Genomic DNA, 25,424 nt, shown 5'->3' with positions numbered 1-25,424 from the left:
GAGGCAATAATTCGGAATCAAATTGTCAGCACTCAGAAGGACAGAAAGTCGCCGCCCCGCTCGCTAGAGCCCCCAAGTACGCTTGGGCTCCTAGGAGAAACAGGATGCTTCAAGAAGGCACGAGAGAATATTGCTCCCCAAGATGAAGGCCAATCCTCTATACGGCCATTAGCAGTACCACAGTTGAGTATATACCTCTCGACAGCTAAAAGACCTAGGTCAGGGGGCACTGACAGTAACATATTGATCCTGGAATCAGTATTTGAGGAAGACAAGAATATACCTTTAAATCAAAGAAGAATCTTGGAACTCCTCTCAAGCATTCCGGAGCTAACCTCCATATCATTGCGCGACTTAAAGTGTGTACATTTATTTGACTACACCCATATGGGTAGATGTGCTTTCCATTTCCACTAAAACATGATTGAAAGCATAGAGCTAAAAAATCAAGAAGAATTTCTACTGAAAGGTTTTGAATGTTACAAGGCGACTCGAAGGGAAGATTCCCATAATGGCCAGAAATCACTATAAGGCGCTATTTTGACCAGAACCAAGAAAATGGCGCCCCTCATGAAGTTGGAAGTTCGAGTTGGGGCTGGCTGACCTCATCCCTTCCCACCTCGGCGTGTAGGTGTTCAGGCTTCTAACGATCTATATAAATTGGTAAACTGAAACTCACAGAGCCACAAGTCATTCTTAGGTAACCTAATAAAACTGTTTCTTGATGACTTTGACATAATTCTTCTTCAAGAGACATGGATAAGAAGCGACCCAACATGGGATGGGTTTTTAATCCATTCTACTCTGGCAAAAAAGGGGTAAGAGGTGGACCTATGGGCGGGCTATTAACTGCCATGAAAATCAATAAATTCCTCTAGTTCCAAAATAATCTGTTCTGATGCTACTTGGTAACAATGATTATGGACAAAAAGGACTATGGCAAACAGTCTCTGATGTTGATTATTAATGTGTACTTTAATCCAGCAAGTATGGATGTTGATGATGTTACTTATGGCATTGACAAAATTATAATATCTTTGCTTGCGGATGATCCATTAGGTATTATTGTTATGGCAGGGGACTTGAATTGTAGGTGCGAGGTTGGCGATGGAGGCTGGCTCGATACAGATGATTGTGCTATCGTGCCACTCACCCGTCTGCCTAGAAGAACAAACTGTGGTAACATATGGTCCAGTTTTTCATCCAGATGGAATTTTACTCAAGCCAATTTATTCTTTGGGGGGTCCCTCTCTACTGTTCCTACCTGGTCAAATGCATTCTCTAACTCTATTATAGATTACATCTTTGTAAAGAATCTTAAGGTGGATGATTTGGATGAATTTAATATAGTGAAAACCCCCTGACAGACCGCACCTGCCTTATTTCGTGGACCTGCTCGACACTGGTTCCCATCTTTAAAAGAGGGGACAGAGAAAATCTGGCGTCATAGAGACCCATCTCCTTGATTGACACCACCTCAAAACTCTTCACTTGCTTGGTCGACCAAGAGGCTGCTCAATATATGTGGCTACAGTCGATCCTTCAGCTGCCTTCGATAACATCAACACAGTACTGTTGTGGGCTATTTAAGCAAAGTGGGGGATTGATCCAGGCTTATTATCACTAATACAACTCTTATATTTAAATAACTCAACCAAAGTCAGACTCAATATGCGGGGAGAACTATCCAGAGATATTCCTCTAAAACGTGGCATACATCAATGCTGTGTGCTTGCTCCCACAATATTCAATCTCCACTTAGCCAATTTGTGGGCAAAAGCAAGGAATGGGGAGGATATGCCCCCAACTTTTCCAATCAAAAAATAAGGTGTTAGCGTATGCTGACAACTTAATACTTAGGGATTACACGCAATTGCGACTACAGCGGCAATTAGAAGGTTTAGAAAAATACCTAAATGAAAACTATCTGCAGATGAACCCAAGTAAATCATATGTTATGACTGCCAAGACTTGAAAACATCAAAAGAAGTTTATTTGAAAATTAGACAACTTACCAACTGCGAAAGTCAAATCCATATGCTATTTAGGATTTATAAACTCAGTAGCAAAGCGCGCCTAGATGAAAAAATACATACGTGTGCCTCACTTCTGATGATTATCAAAATAAAGTTATGTGCCTACTCATTAAGTCAATTTATTGAGTTCTATAAAATCAAAGTTTTACCAACTATCCTTTATGGGTGTGAACTTTTGAAAATGAGGGACCGGAAATGATTTGACATTCTAGAGGCCATGATCCTCATGAGGGTGTTGGGACTCCCTAATTCAGTACCGATTAGTGTCATTAGACTGGAATTGGGGCTGACTTCTTGGTGCTCCCAATATACCTTAGAGCAGGCAGGAATGTCTGCACTGGGATTCAATGTAATGGCTCAAACTTTACGTGATGTCAATCCATACTTAAGGAAATTTAAAAGATGGGACAGAATGAGGAAAGATGTACAGCTGTCAGGTGTAGAATCTGGTGCACTACTGAAGACAAAGATCAAAAGATGGGATGGAATTATGGACATTCAAGATCTGGATAGACTGAAGTTTTATTTAGGGAAGGAGCAGTTTTTCCTTCCAACTACGTAGTCTAGAGGTTATTTAGAGAAATTCCCTTCTTCCAAAATAAGAAAATGTTACCTAGGGTTCAGACTGCAATGTCTTCCTACCCTGCAATATATTGGTCCAAAGATGGGCATTCCTAAGCATATGAGGAATTGCAGAGTGTGCAACATGGGGGTTGAGGACAGTATTTTCCATCTTGTGTTCTGGATTTAAGAATTAAATGCTTTGAAAGATGTGTTTACTCAACATCACAGGTGTTACCTCAGAATTTATGGCACAGGCTGATGACCACCCCGCAAATGTCACTCATCGTAGCCATAGCTAGGATGTTAGAGGAGATCTTTTCAGAATTGGACAAGGTATCAGAACACGGTCTTATGGATCTAGTGTAATTGGAGGACTTTTAATGGAATTTGTGGATCTACACAGAATGACAAATGTTTTTCTATGTAATCACGATATATGTCTGATATGCCTAGGCTTGTAATTGCAGCCATAGTGCTCAGAATGTGTGAGGACAATTTAGCGTTTATATTAACTGGAACCTGATTTGTTTTTATAACTAATTTTGAGTGTCAGGGTTACTTAAGGTCTGTGGATAATCGTTATGTTTATGTTATTTACGTTATCTACGTTGCATTATTTGGCATTTCATTTCTTTATGTATTCTTTATTTCCTTTTGTACTTCTATTCTTTTTCTTTTTTGTGTAAATGTACTATTGTACTGGAAAACACAAATGAAAAAATCAATTTAAAAAAATCATTTAGACTTCAAAACCAGTTGGGTTATTGAGATGTGGAGCATTGGGTCGAAGATGGAAACCTGAAGAAATAACATTTCTATCTCTTTATACATTTTAAAAAAACTCATAAAAACCCTCTTTGCGCTATGATTAGCATTAGATTGTTTTGCTCATTTTCTGAGATGTGGATATGTGGATGTTGAGGAGTGATTGAGGTATGGCTGTGACTTTTAATGGATATTGTTGCATTTGTATTGCTTTATTGATTTGAAGTATGTATATACTGTCTGTTTCTTGTTGTGAAGAAAATGTTCTTTAGAATATGGCTATTACAGCATATGGTTAATAAGACTGCATTGTTTTTTTCTAGATTGATGCACCTGGTTCGTTTGTTTCTGTATACAATTGTTCCGTTCCCTGATCCTGAGGAGGTGTTTCTGTTCACTTTATCCGGAAATATGACTGTTCAATAAAACATATATATCGATATTACTCTCTGAAGGTTGCTGTGGATTGGGAACTGAGCATGGGCACAACCACCCTTTTCCCCAGAAGGCAAAGGGAACGTTGTCCATGCAAGGCCCTTAAATCCCAACCCTGTGACAGATGTTGCAAACATTCTACCCTCAACCAAAAACAGAGATTATTCTTCTTTTTCTTCATTTATTTATTTTTTTCCTTGAAGAATGCCGTCATTATATTGAAGATTCCCCTTCATTATCTACGCCCGCCGATTACAGTTTCCCCACTTCCCTGTCTCGGACACATATCATAGTGTGATCTGATTCTGCTTATTCCGTTTGTCATTCTGATCCTCCCTCAAAATATCTCTACTAGAGACAACCTCTATTCCCAAAATACAGAGGTTATTCGTAACATTGAATCATATACACTGATTCGAACACGGGTGTTTTTCGAGTCAGCATGTATGATACAATGTTACAAACCTTTTAATGTTAGGGTGAGTGTTTCAGAAAATGAGATGAGCACCAAGTCCAGTTTGCATTATGTGCTTCGTGGTTCAAATATACAACCCTTTTATCACAGACATATTTGTCAAACTATAAAGTTCTTAGATTATAGTTATATCCCAACAGGCTCTTTGATTTTGTGCAGAGCGGCAGTCCTCCCTTGCACCATGTATCCCTTTCCCCCATAACATATATATATATATATATTTATTTAAAGAATACAGTTGGAGTATACCAAACTGGCCATCTTGGAATTATAAGCTTCGATCAGAACATAGTTTATAGAGTTACTCTAGGTTTTCATAATGTACTTTACTCAGAAAGGCACACCTGGTGTCCCTATTTTGTCTAAAATATATATTGGACATTATAATTAGAAATACACTGTATACAGTTTAAAAAAGAGCAATTTTACACTTCTTACAATTAAATAATTCAATTCTTTAATAGCTGCTATTGCAACAAAAAAAAACAAAGCTCTACCACCAGTATATAAAGGTATATATTTTTTACTCTGCTAATGCAACTGTAAGCAACAACTCAGGTGGCTTTAGAAAATGTGCACCTGATAACACAACAGTCAGCCACATGGATAGAAACAGAGCCATAGAGAGACAGAGAGAGAGAGAAAGAGAGTGCACAGAGTGTAATATGACTATCTTTTAAAAGAGCTTCAAGTTGCTCAACATTTGGGTAGCAACTTGTTGAATCAGCTTGAATCTCCAAGTAATTCACCCACACCAAAGGAAGGATTATTTTTACCTTCGAGAGAACAGCGAATGCTGGAGACATTATCAACTAAATGCAGGGTATGTACACACCTGTTTATCGAATGTCCAAAGCACAACAACTTTGGGATAAAGTCACAGAAATATTGCATGCATATATATCACAGGGCCTGCGGTAGAGGCCCTGTAGTTATGGTTAAGTGGCTCAACCCGCAGGAAGAGCAGTTTTTGAGTGGCTTATACCTTTGGCACCGTTCAATGGATTTGCACAAAACCTTGCAGAAAAGGTATATGGCCACCTCTGAATTATCTAGCAAAGTTTTGTGTGCTTTCGGCAAGGGGGAGCAAAGTTATAGAGGGCGAGGAGCTGCTGCCTGGTCCCGAAAGCATGCTTTCGAATATCTGGTGTTAATCCGTCCAGTAGATGTTTTAAAAATGGCCAAAATGTAAGTTACAAAAGAATTTGTGATATTTGCGTCTGGTTCGTCGACTCATTTGCTGACACCTCTGAACCAATCAGAGAGCAGCGTAATGTTTGCAGACATTAAACGTGCACGCTGATTGGTCTATTAAAAACAAGAGTTGCATCAAAACTTATGAAACGGACGTCATGTTAGATTTGCGAACTGCACCAGTAGTTATATGAGAAAAAAAAACCTGGGAATGGCGATAGGGTTGTCTACTCTGGTTTGCTATGGTGCCTCTGGCATGGCTGAGGCCCATACCCCATGGTTTGTGGAGACTGCCCTAGTTGCAAGCCGTGAGCACTGGCCATTGGTTAAATTATGGGCTTATAGTGGACACTGGGCAAGGATGCAGGCTAGGTGCAGTGGATAACGGGGATGGCTTGGTGGGGCTGGGGTCATGGTCGAGTCTCATGCCCTAGGCAATTCAGCCATGAATTCCAACACTAGCATGCACCACTGAAAACCACACACATCAGACTGCGTTGCAAAATATGTTTGTTAAAGGAGGTTTATAGTAGTCTCATATATGTTAAAAGAGGAATGATTAATTACTCATATACAGTGTTGTAACATCATGAAACATGTCCACTTAATAAAAACCATTGAAATTCTGTGAAAAAACGTTGTTAAAGGGACATTATGGTTAGGTTGCACTAATGAATACCTATGAAATTCTCAGATAAAACATTGTTAAATGGACGTTATGGTTAAGTTGCACTAATAAAAAGTGATGTCATCGATGATATTTGTGATGTCATCTATGATGTTCTGGGTGTTAGTCTTAGCAGTGTATGTCAGTGGCGCTAGTTATGGTTGCATAGCAAACCCTAACTGGCATATTTCTTAGGTTTTTAGATTTTACTTTGTAAACAACATCCCTTTAACAAAAGTGTTTTCACTGAATTTCATTGGTTTTTATTAGTAGAACTTAACCATAACATCAATTTCACAAAGTTTTTTTTTCTGTGCCTATAAGAGAGAGATCGAAAGAGAGAGAGAGAGAGAGAGAGAGAGAAAGAGGAATTGGCGCGGGATATGCCAGGTGCAGCTAGCAATGTGATAACACTCCATTAACCTCTATTAAAATGGAATGTTCAGACCACACTTTCTTTGCTTTTTCACCATTTCTTTTGAAATATCAAAATGTGTTAGCCAACCAAGAAAGCAAAAAGTGTGACACACGAACAATCTTGAAAGTAGCCTCACATCTTAACAAGACCCACCAAAAGTAATTTCAGGCATCAATTTCATTACAGCCACATAACAAAATCGAACATCAGCAGTATTAGCAGTACATAGCTTGCCTTCTAGGCTCCCTGGAGCCATGCAGACCCCATTTCTCCAGTAGCTTTTTATTCCTTCCTTTACTTTTTAATCATGCCCACCCACACAACCCAGGCATGGGATGAATCCATCCTCCTCCGATGGGCATCCCACGTTTCCTTAAGGGACTAGCTGACACCCTCTTAGAATAGCTTTCTTTGTTATCCCCACCCACATCAGCTTTACTCGGACACGCCCTCGTTCTCTGTTACGCCTGCCTGTCAAAACATTCCGGTTCATTCTATCATAATATATTTCATAGTTCCATTAGGGCGCTTCCCACCAGTCTCAATATCCACACTGAATTAGCCAGTGGCGTGTCCAGACTCTTCTGACATGGGTGGCACTGACTTATGCTGGGGTGGCAGGAAGTACGAGTGCGCAACAGACATACACGTCTGAATGATATGACATGATAAGTCCTTAATAACGTGCCTGTACACAAGTGTTTCTAGACGCGACAAGACAAGGCAGTGAAGACAAAGGGAGGACAAAAACAAACGATCTTACAAGGCCTTGTGTCATTCAGATCGTGCAAGTGCAATAACGCAAAGTGAAGGGGGGGGAGAAGGGGAAGTGCCAGGGAGAAGGAAAGAGGAAGTGCAATCAGGCAGTAGCATAAGAATAGCATTAATGCGCTGTTTGTCTCCACTACCCATATCTCCTTAAATTACTAACATTAGTGCCTTAGATTCCTGTGTTTAAAGTTTTATAACTAGCATTTTATGGGGTGGCACCTCGGGTAGCCAATCAGACTCCAGGGGTAGCGCGTGCCACCCCAGGCCAGTCCCTAGACATGCCTATGGAATTAGTTATTAAACTGGCGGAATTGAGAGAGCAGCCATTGTGGTGGGTGAGTGACTGGTCAGGAAAGCGTTCTTCGTAAAAGTGAAGGAATGAACATAGGGGGGGTGGGGTGGATAAAGCGTAGTTATCACCAATAATAACATTGAAATTGAAATGGTGGTGTAGGACATGCCAATGTCTCAAACTGGGCGGGGCAGCCTGGGGTCTCTATGTTGCCAAATAAACCAGTGTTTCATTCACTGATAAGGAGCACGTTGCTGTCTGTGTGCGGTCGATAGTTAGGTTGAACTGGATGGTAAGGAAGTCGGGATGGAAGGGGGTCAGAGAATCTTTGTATTCGTGGAAGCAGAGTGGAATGAGGCCTGGGAAAAGTGGGGATGTTTAGCCCCCTAGTCAAAATGAAAGACATCTCTTAAGCACTGACTTAAGCAAGGAAACTGCTTCCAAAATGCTTTATTCAAGAGCTTTCACTAGGCATGTACAGGGCAGGAAAAATATAAATTAGCTACATAAACAACCAGTGAAGATTTTAAAGGTGCTTTGCTCAATGCTTAAAGAAAAACTGCTTGCAGAAGAGAAAAGCTTATCACTGCTTTGGAACTCTTATGTAAACACTGATAAGTTAAGCAGGTATTTCTCTTTGTAAACGGAATGCAGTTTTCTGTTGCAAGTGGGCACTGTGCTGTGCCATCTTTCTAACCTGATTGTGGCAAAACTAATCCACCCTGTTTGAGCCTTAAAAGCTCAGCGTATTAGATGCAGGTGAGTATGCGTGGCTAGTCTGGTTGTCTTCTGCCCTATGGAATCCTTTCAGAATGCATAGGACTGAAGCAGGAATAAAAAGCAAGGAGCGCCACAACACCTGCAGAGCCCTTTCATTTCACCAACCACAGCAAACTCACTATCGCTGACGGCGAATGACAAGCAACTAACGACTCAGAAACCTACAAACAAGCATCCTCGAGGGAAACTCAGTCCTGGAAGACTTGAGACTCTCCCCCTCCCCACAGTCCTTCCATTGAACATTAAATACATACCTGTTCCAATTATCACTGGCTATCGACCTTCAACACATACATGTATCTGTGTCTATGCGTTCCACTGCCTGTGCTTTCTACATTCTACCCCCTCATTGGAACTTATGTCAACTGGTCCGTTGCTGCCTGTTGTTATACGGCCAGGAAACACTCCATAAATATCTGTATATCTTTTCCAATATGCAGGGGTATACATGTCAAGATGCAAGAGACTAGGCAGGCATAAAATGTACTCGCTCCCTCACTATCGCACCCTACTTGCATACAGTTTCAGGAGGCCTAAATAATGCTTCGTTCCCACTCTACAACACCTACGCTCTAACCTTTCCACTCGCTATCCTATATACGCATGTCTGTTTGGCCTCATTATAAGTGTTGCGGTAAGGCAACAACGGCGCCGGTAGTGCTACCGGCGCCATTGTTACCTCGCCGCAACATTACGAGTTTGCTCGCGGGTGCTGCTCTGGACGCCTGGTCAGACCAGACGTGCAGAGCGGCACCTGCTAGCAGAACAGGATGGTAGCAACGGCCCCGTTATTAATAGGACCGTTGTTACCATCCTCCCCATTCCCATTGAGCCCTATAGGGGCTCAATGGGAATGGGGACGTACCGGGTCCGGGTCCCACGAATGGGAATTACCAGGCCCGCAAAGGTCGGAATGGCCCAGTTATTCCCATTTTTCAGGACCCGGACCCGAGTTTGGGGGGTAGCCATGCTGGTAAAAATGGCATGGCTACCTCCAAACTCGTAATGAGGCCCACTGATTTTAATGGTTTTCTCAAACAGAGAACAGTTATTTTCGCATACCTTTTGCATTATATATGTAATTTCGTGTTCACACCCTTGTACTCTACAGTTGTTGATTTTCATTTGAGCTCCACCGATGTTACATTGTCCTATCCTATTTCTGCTGTACTGGCAACTCATATCATACCCAATTGTATGACTCTCCATCTCCTTCCAACCTTATGTATAGGAAGCTTATTCTCCTTTCACTAATACAATTGTACTGCTTGACCCTAAGGTTCGCTCTATGGGCCTCATTCCGAGTATGGCGGTAAGGGATAGCGGCCACCGGTAACGAGACCGGTGGCGGTGATCCCTTACCGCCATACTCCGAGTTCCCTTTGCGCCCTCGCCCTTAACGCCTGCTTTGAGCAGGTGTTAAAGTCGAGGGCGCAAAGGGGCCTCCAAGCCAATAACGGTGACCGTAATGAACGGTCACCGTTATTTGCATCTTCCCCATTCCCATTGAGCCCTATGGGGGCTCATTTGGGAATGGGGAAGAGCCTTGGTGAATGGGGAATTACCGCCCTGCCAACCTTGGAATGGGGCGGTAATTCTGCCATCCACCAAGGCGCTGCCGGTCCGGGTACGGCGTCAACCAAGGCGTTAATAGCGCCATTGGTTAGCGCCGTACTCGGAATGAGGCCCTATGTATTTTTTACTTAATACAACTCACTTCGCCACCAAAATTAACGGGTATATGACAATCAACATTTTGTAGCGGTATTTCTGAAGGATGGTTCAATAAAACTATTTATCCATCCCCCTAAAGTAGCATTCTACTTAAGAATAGACATTTTCTTTCTCAGATCTGAGGCCTTTGATTTTGGCTCAGGGTGGGAATGCCCTCTGTCTCCCTTTCCCATTGTACCCAGCTTCAAGCTCTCAGAACACAGCCAACTCCTCTGCTCTGAGACACTTCTGACAGGTTTGTTCTATTTTGCTCCATTTTCCCCCAAATCACTTCGGTCTGATTTAGCACCCTAGACGTGGTCACAATTCGCTCCCCCACAGACAAGGATTCAATGCTTTAAGACTACTACGGTGGTGACGCGCGCAGCACAAAAGTCAAATTACATAGCATACCTTTGGCACAAATACACAGCACTCCATTTTTTACTCGCCAATGGCTATTAGTGATTGTGTTATACCAACCACAACAATCTCATAATCCTATGGCAAGATCACAGGGTGATAGGATCGTTGTAGTCTGAGAAAAACAGAGTACCTGTGAGTTGGGTTAAATGGAGCATACAGAAGGAACTCAAATTGCACAGTTGTGTAAAAAGCTGTAATAGCCTAATTGTGACCAACATGAGACTTCTGGCATAGAGGCGCGCTGGAGGCAAGTTTGTGGTGTTGCTATGCCCCCCCATGGATGTGTGGAGGTTCCGCATACGTGGATAGTTGAGTGAGAGCTGATTAGGAAAGCAAAACCATGTTCTTCAGGAATGCCTTGTGAACAGGAGGTCAGATCAACTACCACCCCTTGCTTTGGACAAGGAACCTTGTCCACTGAGCAGATGAGTAAGCAGCCTCCTTCCCTAGCTATCAAAGCCTTGCCTCTTCCTCATGCACCAGCTGATACATGTCACCAAACGCCGCCAAGACTATGACACCTGAACAACACCACCATCGCCATTCGGTGGATATCAGTGTGGTCACATCCGTCCATGCACACACGGTGCACATGCCCACTCTGGAGCAGACGCACAAATTCATGTTATCAGGCAACAAAAACCTTGCAGACATGAATGACTCCACAGTGCTCCAACCACAAATGATGTATGCAAACCACCCCGCGGAACAGACAGGCACACGCAGTTCTACTGCAAAGTCAAAAGTGAGCTGTTTGTGTACAGGAAGAAGGCAAACAATCAGAACGTGAAATGTTGCAATTTTCTTTTACATGTAAACACTGTGAGAAAGCACACCACGCCCAATTACAAGCTGGGCCCTCCCACGTGCAGAATGTAACCCCTACATTGGGCAGGCCGGCCTTTCTGTTCAGTGGCTCTGAACCGGTGGAATGTCCTCGTCCAGTTTGATGAGGGAAGCAATTTCGCAAAAATTCCAACTACATTTTAGGATACATCTTTTTTAAGACACAGACTGCACCGTGATAGTTTATACCAATGCAGCAACTGCAATAAATGAAACCGATCAACCATTTTTGTCCCGTGGCAGCCTAATATCACGCTTTCGCTGAACCAGCTCACGCTCCGGAAACTCTAAATCCACACGCCCTCTTTCTGGGGTAAGAAACATTCCATGAGAAGTGCCTACATTTCCCCTTAAAGATCGCTCAGGTCCACATTGCAGAAGCGGGGAGAATCGAGCCTTCATAAAATATTTACATGCATGAATAAATAAATTAACAAGTAGATGCCGGAAAGCCCTGGCACAGAAAGGGACCTGGTGATCAGATGCAAATAAGCTTAGAACCTATATTATTCCCTGTGCACCAGAAGGGCCTGATTAGACAGTGGTTTCTCCTTCCAGTCTGTGATCCTAAAAGTAGCGCGCTGTGGCGATGATGCGTATGTCAGTCATACTGAGTTGAAGCTTGCTGCAGACATGCCTTATCCTACTGACTCCAGACCCTGTTTCTCTCCACCTACCTTTTTGGCTGCTCCACAGATAGAGCTCTTTTATCCCCAGCTCATTCAGGGACTTCGACGGGTCCAGCGGCTCCTTGGTGGCATTGTCCCGCAGTAGGGCGACGTGCTGTTGCCTGAGTTCACACTTCTCACAGATGGCTGGCAGCAGATCCTGCAGCGGCACCCCGGGGTTGACCCTCAGCACCGTCTTCTGAGTCCGGAGAAAATTCACCACCAGCCGGACTGATTTCTGTGGAGACAGAAACAAATGCTCCTGTCAGTCAGACACCATACACGCACTGACCCAGGAGAGCAAGTGCCCAACCTAGCGCTTCTCACTGGATCCTTTACATGCAGAGCCAGTGACTCACTGTGGGTGTGTGGGTGGGCGGGGCCTGTGAGCTGAAAGACACTCCTTCAGCTGAACCGGAGGCTGTCACATCTTATTTCTGATTAGGTACATAATCTTCCTTACAATGCACGAAGGAGGCTTCTCAGACAGGTGAATCATGGCTGGCAGGAAAAGAAAGGGGCCACGCAGAAGCTACTCAAGCATTAGAGGTCTCCGAGCAAGCATACACGCCTTTTATAAGAGGATGGAATGCGTAGAAAACACCTTTAGGGAAGAAGGAACTTACATACCAGATACTGAATTCACAAGCTCTTTGTTTTGCACTGAATAGTATCATGTGTCACGCCTTTCTTCTGGAAGGATTTTAACATTGCCCTGAAAACAGGAAACTTCTGCTTCCGGCAGAGTTGTTATTGTTTAATAGCACAATATGCAGCACTGTGATGGACTGACCCAATTTGTCTACCTGTGGCACCGTCTTATATTCCTGCTCTCCAGGAAACATGGCAACCTTTGGGCCCCACAAGAAATCATATTGATCAAATGGCGCAATGCACGCGCGAGTAGCGTTTCTCTCATGCTTCTAGAACGTGCGTTCACAATAATATCTGCCCAGTGTAAACTTTCACAAATGGTGCTCAGTGCTCGTTAATTGATTTCTGTTGGAAGTCGTGTTGCGCTCTTCAGTTCACAGTAGCATCTAATAGAGCAAGTGGGAATTTGGTAACATGTAAGAGAAGCATTAACATATATCAATCTTAGAGTATCCATGAAAGAAATCACATGAATATACCCCTTCATAGTGACATCAGAATTGCTAACACAAAAAAGAAAGTCCTACTCGACTAACAGTAAAGCAGTATGTCCAAAAAAAGCCAGTGGGCCTCATTACGAGTTTGGAGGTAGCCATGCCCTTAATAAGGGCATGACTAAACCCAAACTTGAGTTGGGGTTCCCTGAATGGGGAAATACCGGCCATTCCTACCTAGGAGGGCCCGGTATTTCCACATTCAAGGAACCCGGACCCGGTACATCCCCACTGAGCCCCAATAGGGCTCAATGGGAATGGGAAGCATGCTAACATGCTAATGACGGGCCCGCTGTTAGCATGCTGGGCCCCTCACGGGACCCGCTAAGGACGTCTGGTAAAACCAGGCGTCCTGAGCGGGTCCCGCGAGCGGACCTCGTAATGAGGCAGTATGGGGTTAACGCCGCCGGCAGCTCTACCGGTGCTGTTAACCCCATACCACCAGGGTCGTAATGAGGCCCAGTGTTCTAATGTAATCCTGAGCAAGGCCAAATACAAGGCCTATCACCTAAGCCATTTTACAGGAAATGATACACCCGAGCAAGGACGCAGAGGCGATGAATACAATGTTCCACACATATAGGAACGGAAAAGACACGACTGTTGGCTAGAGACACCATGTTGCTGAATCAAGAACTCCTGGCGGCAACAATAACGCAAAGAGAAGCAAGGAGGCCTGCACAGTGGCCACAGAGTACTTAACATTGCACTGACAACCACACAAGCTTTAGAGTCCAGGAATTGCATTAAAACAAGGCTCACACTGAATCAAATATGGGTGTGGGTTTCCTAAAGGTCAAGAAGGCAGGGGTGGGGGCTAAACCTAGATTCCCAAAGACATTGGCCCTCATTCCAAGGTTGGTGGTAGTCATGGCACTATTAGCTATTAGCGCCATGACTACCACCAATAACGGGACCGTGTCCGGTCCCGTTCAATGGGGTCTTACCAGTCCAGTCCGACCAGGGCGGGGCCGGTAAATCCCCATTGAAAAAGCCATTCCCCATTCCCATTTGAGCCCCCATAGGGCTCAATGGGAAGGGGGAAGGTGCTAATAACGGTACCGCAAATTGCCGTACCGTTATTAGCTCTGAAGTCCCATAACGGGCCCCGTCCATTACGCATGGTAAAACCAGGCGTTAAGGAAGGGACCCGCTAAGGGACCTCGGAATAGGGCGCAAAGGGATTACCGGCACCAATGTCCCTAACGGTGCCCGGTATCCCTTTGCGCCCACCTCGTAATGAGGCCCATTATCCTCATAAGAACATAGTCTTTCGGCAAAACGCATTTTCAAATTAAACAGCTGGACAGATCTATCCAGTCCAGTTCATGCCCAGACAAAAAGCAGTGACTTGTCTCAACTCATTTATTGCCACTTTTACTAATCACCTATTACTCTGGCAGGTGACTTAAAAAAATGTTCAATTCAGTTTCTGAAACCCTTATAAATGCAAGGCTATCCTGGGATACAGCTATCCTGCCTCACCAAAAAAGAGGCTGACCCTAAACACATACACTAATAGACCCATTATGTTCCAGGCTAAAAACAGAGCCTTAGTTGTACTTGGATGTCAGGCTACCCAAACGTAAGCAAGGACAGTAAGAATCGACAACGGGCCCTTCCACCTCAGAGCATCGTGAAAAACCACCCATTGTCAACAACCCAAGATCAGTCCTCTAAGGAGGAATGCACCAATCCTCAGACAGCGAGAATACAAATGTTCCGACCCACCGACATTCCAGGGCACCCTCTTTTATACCAGACCCTACTTCAGCTGTCAGCCTAACCCCCTGCAAATCAACAAGCTTTCCCCTCCCCAAGAAATCAGGAAGCACATCTCTGACAATAGGCACAGTTAACAGCAGATCTGCTATCCAAAAGGCAAACAATGCACAGAAGAGTTCACATGGACTTACTATGAATCACAGAAACATGGCCCACTGACAATTACCAAATAGACATTGACTCTGGCTATACAATTTCTGTCTCCAATAAAACTAATAAAAGAGGTGGAGGAGTAGCCCTCGCCTGCCCAGAGAGACTAAGGATGTCCCAGGTGGAGTTTCATCGTTATGAAAGGGGACTGGGAAAAGGCTACATCAACAGTAACATCTTCATGACTGTAACTGTGGCCTACTGCCCTCTAGGCGCCAGCCCCTACTTTTCTCAGTAACTGGTCACAGCTACTGGCTAGAATACAAGCCATCTCAAATAAGATCCTTGTGATTGGGGATTTTAAGCTATGGCTTGACCAACTAGCTCATCCCAATTTCAAACTAATCATCCAAGCCACGAATAATATGGTGTTCCATCCCTGGATTAACAAGCCTACACATGGAAAGGCATGGCCTTGACATAATCTACTAATTTGAGGTAGACCTTAAACAAACCACCCGCATGGAACAGTCATGTTCAGATAACCACCTGATAGTCAAGGAAAGGGAGATCCACAACCATTACATAAATAATCTAACCAAAAAGAGCAAAATAAGCATATCCTTATCAGACAAATGAACAAAATCAACAAAGAACATTTTGAAGAAAATGTCACAATGCCCAAGAAGAACAATAATAACGCAGGAAACAATCCACGCCTGTCACTAGAAAAACAGACCAAGATACTGGACATTATTACACCAAAGAAACTGAAAAGAATAAAAACCTTGACCTAAATCAATAACAAAAAGTTTGAATATGAACTGGCCTCTTTTAAAAGGACAGGCTGTGATCGAGAACATGCATGGAAGAAAACAAAGTTGCCTAATAACGACCTGGCATGAAATGTCCACAGCAGGGGCTACCACAGCACCACTGTAAGAAATAAAAAAAATATACAATGAAAACTGTCTTCTGCTCAATGAAAAACTAATGAAGTTTTCAAAATGTATAATGAACTAACCAACCCACAACAAACTAGTAATCAGCCCTAACTCACTGAGAAACTGGCCAACTCCTTTGCCGGGGCCTTTCAGGATAAGAAAGTGCCAAAATTCAGGCCAAAATGTATCACCAGAAATTATAAGATGGAGCAGCCACCATAAACCCGGTCCATCCGTCTATAGAATTGAACTACATTACACCTGAAGGGTGCTATGTGATATAATCGCTGGAAATAACATCAAGGGTGACTGGATATTTTCTTTAAAGGCACTGAGCACCCTTCCCAACATATTGTAGGACAAGTGCAACACCTGGAGACCATCCCTGGGTGGTAGCAGTGTGCGGTTTAAATCAACATAACATAATATTAAACAAACTCCTGAATTGTTTGGAGAGGGTGTTGGATAGTGCTTAAAAAAATATATATCGAGTTACCCTCAATGTTATTTCCAGCAATTATATCACTGGATACCCACCTGAGTTGATTAACATGACTGAGAAACCAAACACCTCAGCTGAACAATCTGCCCATGTCCAGCCGCCTTGATCAAGGACAGTATCTAGACTGCTGGAACCACTGACCGAATCTTCTAACCCATCGCTAACATCAGGCAGACTCACCCCATCACTAAAAGCTGTCATCATAACACCCTAAAAAGGTTTACTGCAGACCCATAGGTACCTGAAAACTACAAACCCATCTCTAAGATTCCTTTCATTGCAAAAATCGGAGAAAAGAAAGATAGATACCGTCCAAATGGCGCTCCACAATGAAGAGAACCCCCTACTTCATGAAAAACAATCAGCTTTTTGACCAAACAGGAGGATTTATTTATTTATTTGATACTTTATTCGGTACAAAAACCATAAGGTACATATCAAAACAGACAAACAAAAAAACATAATTATAAAATAGATCAATCAATCACCTTACAAATTTAAAACAATTTTGATGCACTCGTCTCTAAAAAGAATTTAAAACAAAGAGGAGAGTATACTCACAGCCTCATCAAAATCCCCAAATTTAAGTCAACCACTAGAAGCCTAAGGAACAAACTCTGTCTAAAATACATTGATCACCCAACGGTCATACCCTTATCCATTAATTTCAGCCTGAGCAACCAGGCCCTGTGAATATAACAGTCTACAACAAATACAATATGGTGCTCACTGAGAGTGCTACATAATTTCGTTGCTTCAATAGTCGATCCAAGCCTAGCTGCTAAAAAAGTGGTCTTAAATATGGAATTCTCAGATGTTTCAATTTAGCACAGATAAACAAAAAATGGATGACAGTTTCCATGCCTGGGCCACATAATGGGTACATACTTGATCCACCTTGATCCCAAGATTTAGTAAAGGAAGCAAAGTGGAGTGTTCCCATCCTAAACCGAATATATACAGAGATTACTCATATGGTGGTTGTATGAGGTCAAGGTAATATTCAAATCCAGGGGCTAATTTACCCTCAATGTAAACAGGTCCCAATTTAAGGCTTCTAGCCGCTTCCAATATTGTTCCTCATTTTTATTTTTATTTTTATCCTCAGTAAAAACAGATGTATCCATTATTTAGGGGTTTTCCATAGTACTGCTCCATTCAGCCATATTAGTTGCTTTTTAACATGTGCAACCGATGGAATACATCCCCCCCTCCAAATTCATTAGATGTTTTAATGCTTTCCTATATGTCCCAAGGCTATCTGTACACCACATCCTAGGCTGGTAACATACTGGTTTTGCAGCTAATACATTTCCTATCAGACTCATCTCTATTTCCAAATGTAACAGTGGTGACAGTATGCTCTGTGGCAATAACAGTAGGTTTTTTAAAAACATATTTTCCCTTGTCTCCAATCCTCTTATAGTACTGTAACCCCAAATGTCTTCCCTAAATCCTGTTTGTTTTGTTTTCCCCAGATGCTATGAAGAGGCACCCCTGCAAGATGGTGCATTATAAAAGCAAAAATAAAATTAAAATAAAGTCATTGATAGAAATGTACCATCACTAACATAATCAAAATGACTTGCACAGTAACTATGTAAGTTTGTATGGAGTGGGCACACGCTTTATAGAATTTTCCCTTCCGAACAATTAAAGTACAAACGGGAAGTCAGTGAATCCCCGGCGCTGGCGGTGAAAAATGTATAAGACTTGAACCTAAGAAATCCCAGAAAGCGTGATAGAAAACTATGTAAACTGCCTTTGCATAAGGGAAGTGTGGGCCGTGAAATGGAGTGTATGATGCTGCAGCAACAAGCAATCCCAGAGTTACATGGTATAGAGTGTCTGTAGGTAGCTGCTGCCACTGGCTTTAATCTGGTCCTTGTGCACATTGTTGTATCACTAATATGCAATAAGCAGGAGAATGTAATGTGTTAGTACACCTGGAATGCCAACTCCATACCAGGCTGGAGAACTCTGGTCAAGAGTGAGAATGCTAATACACGTGAACTTCACTCCTTCAAATGGGTCTGGCTAACACCCCTCACAGTAAGGCCCCAGGAGGAGGATGCATGAGGAGAACCTCACAGTAATTCTCCGAATGAATAGAGCAATACACCTAGGGAAGTACTTGCGAACATTTCAGAGCAATTAATATGTTGATATGAGAATAGAAGAACTTGTCAGAATCGGCCAAAAAGACACTGGTCGGATGGGCAACAGAGCCAGTCAAATTCAAAAACTAAGGAACACCCTAAATTGTCTTGGTAGAGAATGTAGAGTTGTGAAAAGGAAATTGCTTGGTCAAAGCAACCACACCACGCGCTCTGACAAAGTTAGTGTGCCAACATCACATTTTAAAACACTATGGAGCTCATCTTCAATGGCCATGGAACGTAAATTAAAGGCGTATAATCCTGGGGTAAGGCTTTTATGCCTTTGATCAACGCCATGGCGGATTTTCATGCATTTTATGGCGGAGAGTAGAGGAGGATCGGAACTTACGAATCGGCCGCTGCCTTCCTCTGCGCCACACAAATACACCAGCAATTGCGCCAGCGTGCATTTTTATGCTAGTGAAAATGCAGTGGATTTCTATGGGGTTCACCGGCTTTTTACACCAACTAAAAGCAGGCGGACTCCATAGGAATCCATTGTAAATGCTGCCTGCCATGTGGTCATGGCAGGCAGTGTTTATTTATCTTGCACAGCGGAATGCAAACGGGCAGCATTCAAGTGTGTCTGCTGCCCTTTACCACTCCCTTTTTGCACTCCGCCGTGCAAATGATGAGAATTCAGCAACGGGTACCTATGAACACAAACAGTGCACATGCAACAGGTTCCCGCTGCCGAATTACAGGAGACTCTAAAAGAGCTCCTATGCAATACTAAATAGCAGGGCTCACAGAAGAGCATGCCATGCCCGGAGAACGCAATTGTGATAAGTAAAGCTTTCTAGCAGATACTTGTAGGGCTCTCAGAAGAGCATGCCATGCCTGGATAATGCAATTGTGATAAGTAAAGATTTCTATCAGAAATTTGTAGGGCTCTCAGAAGAGCATGCCATGCCCGGAGAACGCAATTATGATAAGTAAAGCTTTCTAGCAGATACTTGTAGGGCTCATAGAAGAGCATGCCATGCCCGGAGAACGCAATTGTGATAAGTAAAGCTTTCTAGCAGATACTTGTAGGGCTCTCGGAAGAGCATGCCATGCCCGGAGAACGCAATTGTGATAAGTAAAGCTTTCTAGCAGATACTTGTAGGGCTCTCAGAAGAGCATGCCATGCCTGGATAATGCAATTGTGATAAGTAAAGATTTCTATCAGAAATTTGTAGGGCTTTCAGAAGAGCATGCCATGTCCGGAGAACGCAATTATGATAAGTAAAGCTTTCTAGCAGATACTTGTAGGGCTCATAGAAGAGCATGCCATGCCCGGAGAACGCAATTGTGATAAGTAAAGCTTTCTAGCAGATACTTGTAGGGCTCTCGGAAGAGCATGCCATGCCCGGAGAACGCAATTGGGATAAGTAAAGCTTTCTTGCAGATACTTGTAGGGCTCTCAGAAGAGCATGCCATGCCAGGAGAACGCAATTGTGACAAGTAAAGCTTTCTAGCAGATACTTGTAGGGCTCTCAGAAGAGCATGCCATGCCCGGAGAACGCAATTGTGATAAGTAAATCTTTCTAGCAGATACTTGTAGGGCTCATAGAAGAGCATGCCATGCCCGGAGAACGCAATTGTGATAAGTAAAGCTTTCTAGCAGATACTTGTAGGGCTCTCAGAAGAGCATGCCATGCCCAGAGAATGCAATTGTGATAAGTAAAGCTTTCTAGCAGATAATTGTAGGTCTCTCAGACCTAAGACTTAAGAAAGCCCTTGGGTGCCATGCATTGTAGCTTGTGGCTCCAGGGTCGTGAACTCCGAAAAACTACCTTTATGGCCCCTCTTCAAGGGGAGGCGGCACATTCAGAGCAAGGGGGGCCAGAGTGGACTGCCGAGTCCCTGCACCTTTATCTGGCTCTTTTGTAAAACACAGGGCATGCAGTGGATGTGGCCTTTTGAACTTGCTAGAGCCCCATTTCTCCACAAGGATTCAGCAGAAAGGGCCCCGGACCTCCACTGTTGATGCGTTTGAATGAACATCCACCCTGGTCTCGACCAAGAACTGATTCTAAATGGCATAGAATTCCAATGCGCGTTTTGTGTGGCGCTCGGAATAAATCACTTTGGATCTTCTCCCAGGGCACAGGCTGGACCGCCCCTTGCATGCCCGGGCCGCACTGTGATCAGCCGCTTTGATGCACACTCGCTCACCCAACACTGCATGGTGTGTTAAGATATAATAAACAAACATTTAGGGCACTCTGATATCCCAAATTAGTCAATGCTTGACTTATATTTAAATTAAAACATAATTGCAATAAAAACATGGTGAACGTGATTATTTATACAATAAAAAGAAAATCACACAATTAATTCAAGGTTAAAAAAGCATAAAGAATAACATATAAAAGTGAATAATACCAATTATTTTAAGTATTGCAAATTAATTTAGCTATTTAAAAAAAAAGATTATGCACATGAGATGCATGGTATCTTTCCCATTCAAAGATGGCCACTAGTTTTTGCTTGTTTACAGAGAACTTCCTTAGAGACAGTCATCCAAGATGGCTGCCTCCATGGAAGAGCTCAAAGAGTTCCGAGTTGGGCAGGTATGGGTGGGTTTAGTCATAGGGATTAGCATGGTTTAGAGCAGGGAAAGGGAGGGATCAATAACCTAACAATGCTGCATCCCTCCTCAAATGTCATCTCCATTGGGAAAGCATTACAGAACATCACTGAGCCCCTATTAGAAGCTCGTTTGTTAAAGCATTAATGTTAATGACAATAGTTTTGGCTTACAGGCTTTCAGCGCCACATAATAGCCCAAACTAAAAAGGGTACTCCTTACATTTTGCCACCAGAGCTTTTGGGATATTGCTTGAACATATCAAGCATAAGATAGCTTGCTTGTCAGGGTGGTATTGCGAGGGTGTCAGGGAGAGAGTGGGTGAAAAAGAGAGAGAAACAGAGAGAAAGAGCGACAGAGAGTTTGTTGGGGAAAGAAAGAGTCTCAGAGTAAGAGTTTGCTAGTGAAAGAGAGGAAGGGGAGGAATAGAAGAGAAAGAAAGGTAAAGAGGGAAAGATGCTGGGAGCCAGAAAGAAAGATGGATCGAGGCAAAAAGAGAGGGAGGGAGAAAGCAAGACTTGAATTATGGATGGCAAGTAGCTGTTTGCAAATTGACAATACTATTTTGCCAACTGAAGAAATAGGTTAAAGGTTCTGACAAATGTATTTCTAGCTTCCATAAGCTGCCAGACTGGGCTGGGTATGTACAATTATTTCACGTGTTGCTCTGAAGGCCTGTAGAAGCTTGACTTTGAAAAAGCTTCATATAAAAAAACTCAAACCCAGCACCCCACAAACACCAGATAAGCCACCCAACAACTTCCTCACATTGCACTCTGCAAACTCACATGCAGACAAAAACAAGCATTTACTCACTGTGCACCCAGGGCATGGAACATCCTACCCCTTCACATATGCACATCAACACTTCCAGAAACATCCTCAAAACATACCTGTTTCCCCACACATAACCCTCCCCTCTTCCACTGCTGTCTTTCTGGGCTCCCATGAGGTCGAGCAGGAGCTCCCTCTCCCACTAGCTGCAGGAGCAGCTCCATGCTGCCTGAAGCCCTGCCTGATCATAGGTAAGCCTGGAGGCTACACCTTTGTATTTAGGCATCTCCGCGTCACCACAATAAAAATCGCCTGATTTACTTTGCAATTTAAAGCCATCCGCTTGTGTATCCTTACCAAGCATATTAGCCCTTTGTGCTGCATGGACACTAAAAACGAAGTCCATATCACCTAGATTTGGTACTGCAAAAAACACAAGGTTTTTGCCTTTTAAAGATGGCCGCCGCCACTTCCTCTCACTCACTTTGCTTTGCTGCCCCAGAAGTCTGCTGCCCTGTGATTGGCTGCCTGCTGCATCTTAACCAATCGGGGTGCACCGGCTGGCGAAGCCGGCCCCCGAAGAAGGCAACAGACAAAGGCTCCCCTCCTGACTGAGCCTGACCGAGCTGGATCGTGCTTGAGTGTGCCCATAGACCTGCTTCAACAGATTACGGTGAGATCCCAGAACTATCACCTTCTGACTTGCCGCCTGAAAATATTGAACTCACCTTCGTGACTCCAACGGTCACCTCACGTATACACAGCCACCCGCCCACCTCCCATACTATTCTGCATTTCCTGCTGACTATAGTGCTTTCGGCAGCTGAACTGTACCACTACTTTTGTCAACTAATTGTATCCGGCATAGTCCTTCATGTATGCTTACTTTGTAAGAAGTCGGTAAACACTGCCCACAGTTCAATATTGTTACGAGCATAAATGTATGTTTATTGCACAATACTGTTACGAGCATTACGAGCATAAATGTATCTTTACATTGTAAGAAGTCGGTAAATACTGCCCACAGTTCAATACTGCTACGAGCATAAAGGCATTGGTACTTACAAATACCAGCCATCCGCTGACGTGCACCTACCTAATCTTCTTGCCACTCCTCCCATCACTGCCTCTGCTCGACTTGCTTAGCGCCTGCTTGACTTAAGTCACACTTCCCATCTGCTCGCATTACTACGTAAGCTGCTCATGTTGACTTGCATACTGTTTCAATATCCGCCGTGCCTACTTGACTCGAGCTGTACATTTTATGGCTGTTTACGATGCATATTTACCCTGACCTAGTGGACACTTTGGCCTGCCAGCCAATACAAGTTGCTGTTTTACTTTAGCTTTATTGTAGATATTGTTTAGCTTATATCTTGCTGGCCAATTGCCTATTTGATTTCTAGCTGTTCATGATGTATGTCTACCCTGCTTTACAGGTTAATACTGCTTGTTAGCACCATGCCCTAGACCATCCCAAGTGCCACCCATCTGCATCCCAACTATCCTTACTCATTGCCTAAAGCCTAATCCTGCATCGGCCCAAATCTAAATATCTCTCCTAAGCGCCAGACCACTCACCCTCCAGGAACACGCCTGCTATAACCACCTAGCATGCCTCCCCTGTTCAGCAGCCTGTCTGCCTGCTCCCTGCTCCTCCTAAACATTATAGCATGGCTCAGCATGCCGCCTCAGCATCCAACCACTATATACCCGACCATACCTAACATTGAATCAACTAGCAGCTCAACTTTAATTATAAACGATGCACCTCCAGTGCTACCTACCAGCGCCCCTTGCCCCACTATAGACAGGAACTCAAGACTCAGAGCCAGACTAGCCAAAATCTATGAGCCACTCGCCCGTTCTATGCCCACTACAAAGAGACTAAGCGCCACTTCCACTAGCCTAAACAACCCTAAACCTAAACTATCTCAGAATCACCTTAATAAACTTGCACTCTATCCCACTAACCAGAGCAGTACTAAAACAACACAGGAATCTACGACCACCACAACCACCACAACCACAGCGAGCCCCCAAATTAAGGGAGCCCTGATCAACGCTAGATCGCTAGTAGCTCATGCAACTGAAATTGCAGACCTGATTCTCAAAGAAGACCTTGACCTCCTTGCTATCACAGAGACATGGCTCCATCTGGCAGCAGGCCCTATGCTCATGCTTGCAGTCCCTGAAAATTACTCTATCCTGAGACAAGACCGACCCAACTCTAGAGGAGGATGTGTTGCCATCATTCATAAATGTAGTGTTACTATGAGATTAGCTACTATCATTAATGTCCCTTCTTGCGAACTACTATCAGTCAAAGTTCCCATTACTAATGCCCAAACCCTCAACATCCATGTGATCTATCGCCCTCCAGGCCCAATAGGCACAATCGATGAGGATCTTAATACTATCATGTCCACCAACCTTAAAAATTCCACTCAGGTACTCACCCTTGGAGACTTGAACATAGGTTTCAATGACCCTGAAGACCAACTTGCCATCACAACTCTTAATACCCTCACCGAATTAGGATTCACCCAAAGAAGTCTGAAACCTACCCATGATAAAGGTAGAATACTAGATTGGGTGGCTGACTATAATTGTTCAGCTAACATTACCGACATCTCACCACTCGCCTGGACTGACCACTACCTGGTATTGTTCTCGCTTTACACCACTAGACCTCCACCTATGCCGACCAATAGGGCTCCACCCACACTCACAAGAAATAAAAAGAGTATCACTGCGGAGAGACTCATCCCGAACTTACTCCCTACACTCAACTCACTCCCCGACAACTTGGATCCTGAGACACTGGTCGAGGAATAGAATAAAATTATGTCCACTTCCCTGGACCTAATCGCCCCTCACAAACTCACACCAAGCAAGCCCAACATGCATCTGAACAAATGGTATACACCATTTCTTAAAAACCTAAGACAGCAAAAAAGAAACTGTGAGACCACCTGCAAAAGAGTCTCATCAGCAGCCAATAAAATCAAACTCACTAAACTAGCGGCCCTGTATAAAAAATAAATCTTCCTAGCAAAACACACCTCTTTGGACTCCCATATCTCCCAAGCCAAATCAAACATGAAGGATCTATTTTCTATTCTCAAAGAAGTAGAAACTTCCTTAACACCACCAGATACCTGCATTAAAGACAAGAATTGGTGTACCGAAATCCAAAACGCCCTAGCCAACAAAATTGTTACTCTACAAAACAAAATCTCCTGCAAAAAAGCCTCTTTGAATAACCCCTACCTGTCCAAACCACCTGTAAAGCAGACCTCAAGGAAACTTCCTTGCTTCAACTTCACCAAAGTGACCATACTTGAAGTTGAAAAAATCATCCTGTCTTTGAAACCTTCCAACTGCCAGGGAGACT

General features: G+C 43.5%; 1 protein-coding gene across 5 annotated transcripts in view; it reads right to left on the bottom strand.

The window, feature by feature from the left end:
* The window catches only part of COBL (cordon-bleu WH2 repeat protein), a 1,669,181-nt gene that overhangs the window by 858,773 nt on the left and 784,984 nt on the right, over nt 1–25,424 (bottom strand). For all 5 annotated transcript variants that reach the window (XM_069613403.1, XM_069613401.1, XM_069613405.1 and 2 more), the window contains one exon: nt 12,060–12,288. In XM_069613403.1, the coding sequence (XP_069469504.1) occupies nt 12,060–12,288 (229 nt within the window). The remainder of the gene's footprint in view (nt 1–12,059; nt 12,289–25,424) is intronic.

The sequence above is a fragment of the Ambystoma mexicanum genome, chromosome 5p, assembly GCF_040938575.1.
Source record: "Ambystoma mexicanum isolate Mex_15411 chromosome 5p, UKY_AmexF1_1, whole genome shotgun sequence".
In the NCBI taxonomy this organism is placed as follows: domain Eukaryota; kingdom Metazoa; phylum Chordata; class Amphibia; order Caudata; family Ambystomatidae; genus Ambystoma; species Ambystoma mexicanum.
The sequence above is the reverse complement of the archived record's forward strand: the minus strand, read 5'-3'. Positions and strand labels throughout refer to the sequence as shown.